Source organism: Cervus elaphus, chromosome 18 (genome assembly GCF_910594005.1).
Source record: "Cervus elaphus chromosome 18, mCerEla1.1, whole genome shotgun sequence".
Classification (NCBI taxonomy): Eukaryota; Metazoa; Chordata; class Mammalia; order Artiodactyla; family Cervidae; genus Cervus; species Cervus elaphus.
This window is the reverse complement of record NC_057832.1, coordinates 59,452,389-59,464,272: the sequence shown is the minus strand read 5'-3', so window position 1 is coordinate 59,464,272 and position 11,884 is coordinate 59,452,389. Positions and strand designations below refer to the sequence as shown.

The window sequence follows — 11,884 nt, the reverse complement described above, 5'->3', positions numbered from 1 at the left end:
AAGATTTTTGTACCCGACAACTAGCTATTCCACTGTTAAATGTAGTTAAAGAAACTTTGTCATATTTACACAAGGACACATGTACAGTATATATGATATGATACTGTTGAGAAGAGTAAGTCCAAAATAACTCAAAATTTTATCAGTGGGGGAACAAGTAGGTAAAGTGTGGGATGGAATATTATATAATGGAATATTGTTGAGCAGTTAAAAGGAATTCATTAATCTTCACTTTTTAATATGGATGTATCTGAAAATAGTGTTTATGGAAAAAGCAAATTGGGGGATGAGGTACCATAGGTATAACCCTGTATCAGTTGGGATGCCTTTGACACCGTTAATAGAAAACCCCAAAAGCTGGGTTAACTTTTCTCATAATGTAGAGGTCAGCAATTCAGAGCTGGAGCAGCTGCTCCAGGATCTATACTAGGACGGTTCCTGCGCTGTTCTTAGTGTGGGGCTCCATCTATGGCTTTCAGGTGTGTGGGAGCAGCCTCAGATCTGTGCTTAAAATGAGATCATTTCACATTATCATTTCAGTTGGCCCAGATTTTACCATGTCTTTTGTACTCATTTTCAAGTAGACATGAAGTAGGTAAACATTTTAAAAATCAAGTGAAGTTAATAAATAGCTGAAAAAATGTGTCCTCCTCAGGTGGACAAACTGGTGGTCCTCATGATGTGTAAATCATTTCTGGGAGAACAGGTCCTCTTTCTGGCTTGAGGTGAAAGTGTATTAGGGTGTTATTCTCAAGCTGACAGTCTGACCAGGACTGAATTACACACCTCAGTTTTCATCTATGGGATGATAAGAATGCAAATTCTAGCTCTCACCATCATCAAAAGAGGGCTTAATAAACTTGGCTTTATAGACAAATGGTTTCTGCTTTTGAGCATAGTACCACCTGTTAAAAGGGAAGAGGGGAAATGGAATCTTAAATAATTTATCTGCTTGGTTTATTAAATATTGTCTTGTGGATTGTGAATGTATCTGTGTTAGCTTAGACAATTTAAGTATTTTTAATTCTATGTCACTATTTTTAATTCTATGTCACAAAAATCTGGTCCTGGCAATTATAAAGATCTGATTTTTGGTATAAATCACTTGTAGTGAATGCTTTGTGATAAATTTTAACAGAAATTATACTGGCTACCATTTATTTGGTGTATGCTATATACCATGCATTGTAGAAAACTCTTTATAGTGCCTTAATTCATTAGTCCTTATAACAACCTTATAGGTTTAGTTAAATATGTATGTTAAAATATAGGTTTTTTAAAATTAGCCAAATGACTGGCATATAGTAAACACCCAATTAAATCAGTTATTTTTAATTTGATTATTACTGTTATTCTTATGTTATGGATGAGGATCAGAGAGTTGGAGATATTTGGTAGTGTTCTAAAAGTTGTACGGGTAGTAAGAGGCAGAGCTGAAACTGGAACTCACTGTTTAGCCACAAGTCTGCATTAACTATAAACTCTACAGTCACTTGTATGTTACTCCATTTAACATTTCAACAACAACTCTAGTTTAGAATGAGCTTTATTTTTCAGATTAGGAAACTATGTTCTGGAGAAGAAGTTATTAACAATGATCATACATTTCATGATTTATGCAAAGCTCTGCTGGTCAGTTGACAGAACTGGATTCCCTGGAAAGCAAACACTGAAGTGAATGAAGATTAGCATACAGGACATTTATTAGGGAAAGCTCTGGAGAGGAAAACCTGTGCAAGAGAAGGGGAGGAAGCAGGACTGGGTAGAGGGAGAAGACGGATTATGATAATCTTTAAAAATAAATTATTTATTTAGGTGTGCTGTGTCTTGGTTGTTGCATGTGGGATCTAGTTCCCTGACCAGGAACTGAACCCAGGCCCACCTGAATTAGGAGCGCAGAGTCTTAGCCACTGGACCACCAGGCAAGTCCCTGTGATGTTGTGTTGATGAAGGCCTCAGCCAGCCCCACCAGGAGCTCTGAAAGTGGGATGGTACTTTTTAGTTCATCTTGATTGGGGCTGAGGGTCCTTGAAATTGGGGCTTTTAAAGCCCTATGTTGATTAGTCTTTGCTGAGAGTAGGACATGCTTTTGGGAAGGCGTCTTTCATTAGCGGAGAAAACTTCTAAAGAGACCTTTCTGCTAGCTGCATTCCCAGCAGCTGTGGGAATAAGTTCTTTATTCCTAAAGAGCAATCTGGGAGTTATATCACAGCATATACTTCAGGAAACTAAACCTTATTAACAACAAAATACATAATTTTTCTTTCATTCTATGATGCTATTCCTATTTTATCTAAAACTGACTGAACTTTCTACTAACTCTTTCATTTCTACATTTTAAGTCCAATTTTCATTCGCCACAGCTAACCCCAGTGTTAATGTAATATTGCCACTAACATGACAATTGTAGTTCTACCACTAACTATAGTTAATTGTTATATTACCAGTAACTGGATAGTTAATAGTACTACTACTGAATATTCTAGGTGTCTGATTTTAATACTTCATACTGACGGCACAGGAAATTGTATATATGCAACTCCAAAAATTGGTTTAGCACAATGAATCTTGAATCCATGATAAGTAGAAGCTTACTTTATCAGTACTGTTATTTTAATATTTACTTATTTATTTGGCTGTGCTGGGTCTCAGCTGAGGCACACGGGATCTTTAGCTGTGGCACGTGAATTCTGAATTGCGGCATGTGGGATCTAGTTCCTGACCAGGGACTGAACCTGGGCCCCTTGCATTGGCAGCATGGAGTTTAGCCACTTAATGCTAGGGAAGTCCCGCTTGCTTTAAACATGGTCTAAATCTCTTCTAGAAGATTTCACACACTGGCACTTAACCAATTTTCCCTTTGTTGCTGTTTTTTTGTTTGTTTGTTTGTAGGAAAGCACTGATTGAGGTTGAGTGAGCCCTTCTCCCATAAGATAAGTGAATCTGTCACTGCATTCTCAACTGTGGAAATTAAAAACAAAATGCTCAACCATACCCTTTCCATGAAAGAGTTTACAAAGTGGCTTTTTATTTTTTTAAGTTTATGTCCTTAAGACAGTATCCTCATTGTCTCTCTTAATAGCAAAAGTATTTGAGTTTTCTATCTCATATAAAACATGTAATATATGGGTATATTAATGTCTTATACATACTAAGCACTCAATAATTGTTTAATGAATTGAAATGTAATTACTAGTAATTTCCCCCAAATTTATTATAAAATATTGGCAACAACCAAATGTTAAGATCAATTCTCTTATCAGATCTCTGGATGTGAAATCAAAAGCAAAACCACTTATGAGGGGTTCAGTGTGTCTAGGAAGCATTGATTCTCTTACATAAAGTCCCTATGATTTTATTCTAATTTCAGAACTCCAAACTGGCCCTATTAACAAGGAGGCATTATTCTTATTCATTTGGTCTTTAGAACCTATTTTACAGATGAGGAAACCAAGGCTGAGAATGTACAAGGTAATGCAACAGGGCTAGGAACCTAGGCTACCTTCTGCTTTACCTCCTTGTCAACAGAAAAGTGAAGGCTTGAGAGGAAAGAGACGGCGTGTAACAGTAGGCAGACTTCAAAAGGAAAGAAAAGAAAGATGGATAAAGTGTTAGAAAGATTCCAGGAAGGAAGAAAATTCATGGAAACAATTATGAAAGATTAGTTGCAAAGAGAAAAGGGGAATAATACTGCCTTCTAGAGATAAGTCCAGAGATGGTGACACTTTCAAAAATGGCATTTACTCTCTCCCCAAAATTGTTATGCAGTATTAAAAATTTGTTCACTTTGTTTAGACTATTGATAGGATAATATGAATTTATAGGTAGAGAAATATAATAGAGCATTGCTCAAATAGTTTAGAATTACTTTCTTTAATAACTAACAAATGTGTCACATAAGTCCAGTATAACATTTTTATTGGCACTTGAAATAAATGTATTACTCACTAATGGATGTGCCAGAAAGAAAATCCCCACCCTATTTCCACCCCCACAGAGCTACAAATGATTATTTATTAAGCAGTGACAGAGTGACTTGGAGTGCAAATCAGAAGTCATCGTGGTTATCTGTGTTCTTAAAGATTAACTTTTGAATAATGTTAGGATAAATAAAAAAGGTTGTCAGTGTAAAAAGTCACATTAAAAAACAAACTCAATTTCAATTCTGGTGCTTGAAATTGTAGCTGGCTTCATTAGACTTTTATATATCCTGTTTCCTATATTTAATGCATATAATTAATTTAGGTATTAGCTTAAATACCTTCCACAGGAAAGATTTCAAAATTGAGAGTGTAGCCTTGCTTTACCCATCATTTATCTACTCATAATGTTTCCTAGTCAAACCAAAGTGATCTCTTTCTTTTGCTTCCAACAGAAGTACTTTTTAGGTGCTCTTAGAATTTTAAGCATCCTGTGATACTAACCTGGAGGGAGGTAAAGCTTACATGAAAGTATTTAGCTGTTTCTGGCTTAAAAAAATTCTTTCATACTATTCTGGGCCAAGTACTATGTTAAAGGACGTAGCAGATACCCTAGAAATACCGGTGTAGGAGTTTCACTGCCAGGGCAGAAGTGTAAAGAGCAGCATGGACATACTCTCCAAAGAAGCAAAGCTAGAGAAAGCTATAAACACACAACTTTACTAAAAATCCTTGCAAAGAGTCCTAAGGGCTCAGAACAAATGGAAAAATATTTATTCAAAGAAACCTACTACAACTCTGTATGAACACTGATCTATTTTCTCCCTTACTACCTGCCTCCTGGCAACCCAGTCAGGTTAGCTTGGCAAAAGGTCCACCCTGAGTAGATGTGGCTAACAAGATGGGGTTCCGTCTCCCCTCAGCTCCCAAATAAGGGTTACCACATCTCATCTCATCTCAAGGGCAGTCCTCCAGCTTTTCTAAGGCCTTCTGACTCTAAGCTTAAGCAGCTAAATTCTGATGAGTGTGACTGAGAGGTGGAGGGCTCTCTCCTTTCATTGAGCTCATGGGATGAGGGCTTTACCCCAAGAATGGCAAGGCCAGACACTAAGGCCCCATCTTCCTTATGCCAGCTCACTCATAGGACTGGAAGAACAGAATCTAAGAAACAAACCCAAAAGACCAGAGGCTACTGCCCCACCCAGCACTCAGAGGAGTGGCTCAGAGATTTTGTCCAGGGAAAGAAACAGTCCATATGAAAGGAGAGTTTCATTCTTCTCCCCAAAGGAACTGACTTCATTTGAAAGAGAATGTGGAGAAAATCAAGCCCAATGGCACTCTTGAAGAAAACATTTCCTCTTAATTAGGAGCAACAAGCTAAACTGTAGGCCAACTAGTTCACTGGAGAACCAGGGAGAGATAGCTGAGGACTGTGCCCTGGTCAGAATATGCCTCAAAAGCTGGCCTCAAAAACTATCCCATCCAAATGTAATTCTATCAGACTGCTGAGCAATGCATGCTCCAGGGCATGTCAAAAACAATCAAGCAATCGACCAGTAGTTGGTGGAACCTAAGGGCTGGGTGTCCTGGCAGAGGGCATGACAACCCACTCCAGTATTCTTGCCTGGAGAATCATCGTGGACAGAGGAGCCTGCAGGGTTATAACCGAGTGGGTTATACAGAGGGTTGCAGAGTGCAATACGGCTGAGCGACTCCACACAGCACAGCAAAGCAAGCGCTGGGTGTGATACCAAATGAGGCAGCCAGCCTGTTAAGAGAGATTAGAAAAAGAGACAGTCAAAAAGAGCCCTGCTAAAACCACTGCCATAGCAGGGTGAGTGTGTACATGCCTAAGACTGCACTCTCTGAAAAGTGACATCAGGGGCTCCACACTTTGGGGGAAGCAGGTTCAGTAAAACAGACCAGCCAAGTCACTAAACAAAAAAGCAAAGAGCAACAACAGCAGCTCCTTGTGGGGAGGGAGAGAGGAATCCCTTTCCAAAATAGCCAGTCTTTAACAAAAAATTATGAGACATGCAAAGAAATGGGCAAGTGTGACCCATACATAGGAAAAAAGAGGAGGCAACAGAAACCGAGAGGGGCCAGATGTTATTTTTAATAAATACTTTCAAAGATGCCACTATAAATATGTTTAAAGAACTAAAGGAAGGTATGAAGAAAATGTTTCATCATAGAGAATGTCAATAAAGAGGCAGAAATCATAAAAAAAGGAACCAAACAAATTATGAAATTTAAAAAGCACAATAATTGCAATAAAAATTATAGTAACTAAACAGTCGACTTGAACTATAAAAAGAATCAGTGAAGATAAATGGATGAACATTATGCAACCTGAAGAAGACAGAAAAAAGAATGAAGAGAAACAGAAAAAAATGTTGGATACTTTTGGATCCACCAATATAGGTGCAATGGGAATACCAGAGACTGAGAAGAAAGAAAAAGAAATAGAAAAAACATTCAAAGAAATCACGGCTGAACATTTCCCAAATTTGATGAAAAACATTACACATCAAAGCTCAATGAACTCCCCCCAAGTAGTATAAATAAAGAAACTCAAACACATACATATCATAGTAAGAATGCTAAAAGACAAAGAGGAAATCTTGAAAACTTATACAAGGAAGCCCCCAAAGTTCAAAAGCTGACTTATCATTTTAAAAAACGATGAAAACTAGAAAGCAGTGAGACAGCATATTCAAAGTTCTAAAAGAAAAAAAATCCCTGGCAGCCTAGAATCTTGTATCTAGAAAAACTTTCTTTTAAAAATAAAGGCAAAACTTAAAAGAGAACTGCTAGCAATCCACCTTATAAGAAATACTAAATAAAGTTCTTCAGAGTGAAAGCAAGTAAACTCAAACAGGAATCTAAATCTTTAAGAAAAAACAAAATGCAGTAGTAAAGGTAATTATACAATTATAAAAGACAATATCCTCCTTCTCCTTTCTTTTATGATTTAAAAAGCAGTTGTTTGAAGAAATATGTACATAACTGTACCATTGGGTTTGTAACTTATAGAAATGTACTATATTTGACAATAATAGCACAAAGGAGGTGGGTGCGCAGAGCTGTAGTGGAGTAAGGAAGTAATACCAGATGGTAACTTGAACCCACAGGAACAAATGAAGAGAACCAGAAATAAGAAAGTTAATGACACATTCTATAAACTTGATGGTCTTCTTTTCTGTTTCTTTAGTAGACACAGAATTACATAAAACAATAATTAAACACTATATTGTTGGGTTTATGATATATATAGATGTAATATGCATAACAATAACAGTATAAAAATGGAAGACAATGAAATAGAGCTCTACAAGGATGTTTCCGTATCTCACTGAAATTAAGTTAGTGTAAATCAGAAGTAGATTCTTGTAGGTTAAAATGTATATGGTAAGCCCTAGAGAAACTGAAAAAATAACTCAAAAATGTGAAAAATCATTAATTTTTTAATGATATATAAAAAATTAAAATAACAGATATTTCTAATATTCTAATAAAAAACCAGTAACACTGAATGTGAGTAAATGATTCAATCAAAAGGCAGATTGTCAGGCTTGATATTATTTTTATTTTTAATTCATATTTGTAACTGTATGACATTAGACTGAGGTTGGCAATCAATAGCTTGGTGGGCTGATTCCAGGAAATCACCTGTATTTGTAAAGTTTTATTGTAGCACAGCCACATCTATTAATTTATGTACTGTCTGCAATGCACTACAGTGGCGATGTTAAAAAGCTGTGACACAGACCATATGGGCTGCAAAAGCTAAAATATTTAGTATCTGGTCCTTTACAAAAAGAATTTGCTGACATAACTAAAGGAAACCCAGTGTGGAAGTTCCTCTTTAACTGATTCTGTTTCCCAGGACATTAAGAAGCAAGGCCATTATTTAAGAATGAGATCAAGAGAAAGAGGTCTTAGAAGTCTGATTGAGAAATAAAAAGGTGAGTGAATAGACCAGGGACGTGGAATAGAACTGCTGGAGGGCCCTAAGCATGGTGCTGGAGGAGAGTGGCAAGCAAGCATCCTTTTTTTTTTGAAAGATACCTGCATTCTAACCAGTGCTTATAATGAGTTATTTGAGCTTCAAAGTTGATTCCAAAGGTACAGGAACATTTTCTGATCCTAACTAACTACCAATTAATAAAAAATAAAGTTTTAATTTTTTCAAGTACGTAGAATTAAAATTAGGTTTACACCACTTCTGTCTGTGGTTTTAGGAAGGTTCTCCACTGAGTTTGTTCTATAAAAGGAAGATAAATGATTTTTACTGAGCTATCTTATAAAAGAATGAATATTCCAGAAGTTATACCGTGCCTCCCTCATAGTGAAGCACTGTAATTAAGTCAAATAATCAGAGTAAAAAGGGACTTAAACACAAGATAAAATAACTAACTTTAAACCAGGAGAAAAAGTTTATTTTACCCAGGAAGAAACAATTTAACTAATCACAACAAATGCTGCCCTACTTATTCTCAGTCTGTAATTTGAAAATTATATTTGTCAAGGGAATGAAAATACTCAGAAAATGCAGATACAATGGACTTTACAGTACTTCTTTTCCCTGAATGGCTAATTATATTTGACATATACTGGGACAGATTATTATTACCACCGCTACTACTAAAACATCAATATTTTAAGGAATTGTGCTATATATCCTTATGGAAAGCAAATATTTTATCAATCTGCATTTTCATAGTTTGTCTTACTATTTAAGAGATGCATAGTTTGGTTTGGTTAGGGAAAAAATTTAGCAATGCATCTAGCCAACTGATGGTCTTTAAAGATGAACTGATGTAAGAGATACTGTAAATAAACAGGTAGTATGTCTGTCACTTTCCTACAGGTTTCTTTTTTTTTTTTTTTAAAGGAAAGTAAAAGTAACATTTATTAAACACCTCTGTTTGCCTGAGCACTGGGCTGGTAGTGAAACATGATCTGTGTTAAAAGAAGTACCTATTAACCATTCTCTACTTTAGTTCTAAGACTTGAAGCCTTAAATTTAAATGAGGGATATCAGAAAAAAAATGTCTTGCTGTGGCACTTAGGTTAAAATGTCGGACACCAATTCCTTCCAAAAATGTATGGTTGAGTAATTCTCAGAAAAAAAAAATGACTCAAACCTTGCTGCTTTGGTATAACCAAGAGCTACTAGTGCTACTAATAATATTCCTCATGCTGTTCTTTTCCACAATTTTCTTCTTCTTTGTTTGATGTTTACCTTTCAATAACTGTGTATAAACTGCATCTAAGTGGTACTAAATAAAGCTAGATTTAACTACTATACTTCTGCTAAATTAGGCCTGCCTTTTCACTTTTATAATCTGAATATTATTTTTGATTTTGAAAAAAAAAACTCATAAAGAAATCATGCATTACTTCTTTAGATTGGTATGAGAAATTATATGCCAAATGCCATTCACTTTCATACCATCCCCAAGAATGTTACACGCAGTACATGTCATATGTTCCCAAAAGTACACTACATAAAAAATTCTAATGTGCTTTGGGCTTTCCACACTACTCTCTAAATTTTCTGCTTTTTAAAATTTACATTTAAAATATTTTTCCTGTTTTTAATAAATGATTAAAAATTTTCACCTTTTATCTATACTCTGCATTCTCTAAAATATTCTCAAATTAATAATTTCTACATAATGATATATAACTAAAAAAACTAAATAAGAAAGTCCTTACTACATAATAACGGAAAGGGAAGACACAGACTAAGAGAAAGCTACTGTTTATGAACACTTTACACATTCTGTAGATTCACTGTAACAAACGAACATACTTTTTTAAATGTCAAAGAATATTAGATAAAACTTTTATTTTGAATGTGATTTACAGTCATAGGATAGGATTAAACTTAAAAATCACTTATAATTTACTGCTTGATCAAAATGAACATAAAAATTTAACAAGTTATATTTTCAATTCAAACTGACAAACAGAAGACCATCCTGCTCTACACTATCATAATTCTTCCTACAGAGTTCCAGCAAAGAATGTAGTTACAGTGTGACAAATAGTTAAAAGCAACATTTTTAGGTAATTTAAATAAAGAACACATAAGTTATAAAAACAAATATTAGGGTTATTTTCTCTGAAAAGTTAGCTTGCAGATGAAAAGAAGAAACCCAAATCCGCATACTGTAATAGCTGTCCTCTTCAAAATTCTACTATTCCATGTAGATACTTCTTCCATTAACGGTATATGAGTTGGATCATTTTCTCGTTCATTTTGTAACTAATGTTTAGTATGGAAAAAAGAAGAGTTAATGTACAGTACACTGAAAATAAAAATATCTTTGATTTAAAAAGTATCAAAATATCCATGTTAATTCACTTGATTTAGATGTAACCTAAATGCAAGATTCCCGCGGAAGATTTAAAGTCTTAAAAGATAGTCTTTCCTTCAGCCAGGATCCGATTATAGTAGATTATTAGTTTTATATTAAAAATAAATGCTTCTACAGATGACTACATTTTAAAATCACATTTTTATGTCAGGAGATAAAGTTCCTTTAATGTCAAAGTTTCTACCTTTAAGGAATGACAATCATTTTTTTTCCTTCTGTATTAAATATCAACTGATTTCTTACAAAAAAAGCAAACCATTCTTATAGAATACCTACAATACATGAAGTTCAACAAAAACTAGAAGGTTCGATGCTAATGCTAGAAGTATAACTCTTTATTTAAATACAGTTGCAGGAACAAGTGTTAACGAAAATTTCAGTGGTTCTTTTAGCACTTTCCAGCAATGAAATTACACGACTCAGTCAGTTTCTAAATCCCCATATTAGAACTTTCTTGCTAAAGAAGTCCCTCATCTTGAGTGTGTGTGTGGTGGGGGGGAGGGCAGTGAGGAGAAGATAGTTTAGTTGTTGGGGGAGAGGCAGAAGAGGGAGAACAAGCAGAAACCAGAAGATCCTTAAAAGATAAAAAGAATCAGGCACATTTATAGAGTGATATTTACTGGAAACATCCTGTGCCGGAGTGGTGACATAAATACTTTGAACCTTAGAAAAAATAACTACTTCTCAAATCTACAGTGTAAATATTTAATTAAAGAACCCTGCAAAATTAATTTTAAATTTATAGTAGAAGATGGACTTCAGTGCCAATCTCATTAATACTGTATTCTTGGTCTAGCTTCCAAATGGCTTCATTCAGCAACAGATTCCTTTTTGACACTGATGCTCCATTTACTGAATCCTGAGACAGTCATTCCTTTTATTAACCAATTACTTAGAATGACCCTTTCTGACAAGAGCCTGTCCGTGTGTTGGTTTGAAAGAGAATGATGTGGTGTGAGTCTGGCCTTGACCTCTCCCACCCTCTCTCTGTTACCTCCATATACTTATCTATGATAGCTCATATGTTTCTTTTTTTAAAAAAAATCCTTTGTTATTATTGGTAAACTCTTAAAATATTGTAAGTTTGACAGGCATGATAGCATACTCCCAAACCTGGAAGTCCTCACAGTTTTTTAAATAAAATCTTTCTTTGGTGATTATTGCTTGTTTAAGACTAATTAAAAAAAAACAACAATGCACTAGCTTGCTGCAGAATTAAGACTTTCCTGCCCAAATAATTACATCTATTGTTATTATGAACCAATAAATATGTTTTCAAGGCTAGTCCTTATATAGAAATGTATAGATTCAATGTAGAAAAGACCAAAGAAAAAAGACCTTCCATTTAGCTAAAGAAAGCTGAAAAAGCTCTCTATAGGTATACATTATTAAAATAAACATTATTGTACCTGACTCAATTGTTTGTGTTTTAGAATCAGAGTTACACTTGAAAGCAGTAACTTTTTCATCCCTTCAGGAAAAATTGGATCTCTCTCTCTAATTTCATCTTACTCCTCTATTTACTCTCCCTCCAAATGTTTTTAGTTCCTCTTGGAGAAATCAAATAATTACCAA

General features: G+C 34.9%; 1 protein-coding gene across 3 annotated transcripts in view; it reads right to left on the bottom strand.

Annotated features, from left to right (window-relative positions):
* Positions 1–7,502: 7,502 nt before the first annotated feature.
* The window catches only part of ASZ1 (ankyrin repeat, SAM and basic leucine zipper domain containing 1), a 72,456-nt gene continuing 68,074 nt past the window's right edge, over positions 7,503–11,884 (bottom strand). Inside the window, exon 13 of one of the 3 annotated variants that reach the window (XM_043873229.1) lies at positions 7,503–10,197. In XM_043873229.1, coding sequence (XP_043729164.1) covers positions 10,045–10,197 — 153 coding nt within the window. In that variant the 3' untranslated portion in view covers positions 7,503–10,044. The remainder of the gene's footprint in view (positions 10,198–11,884) is intronic. The other 2 variants (XM_043873230.1, XM_043873228.1) reach the window with 2 other exon arrangements.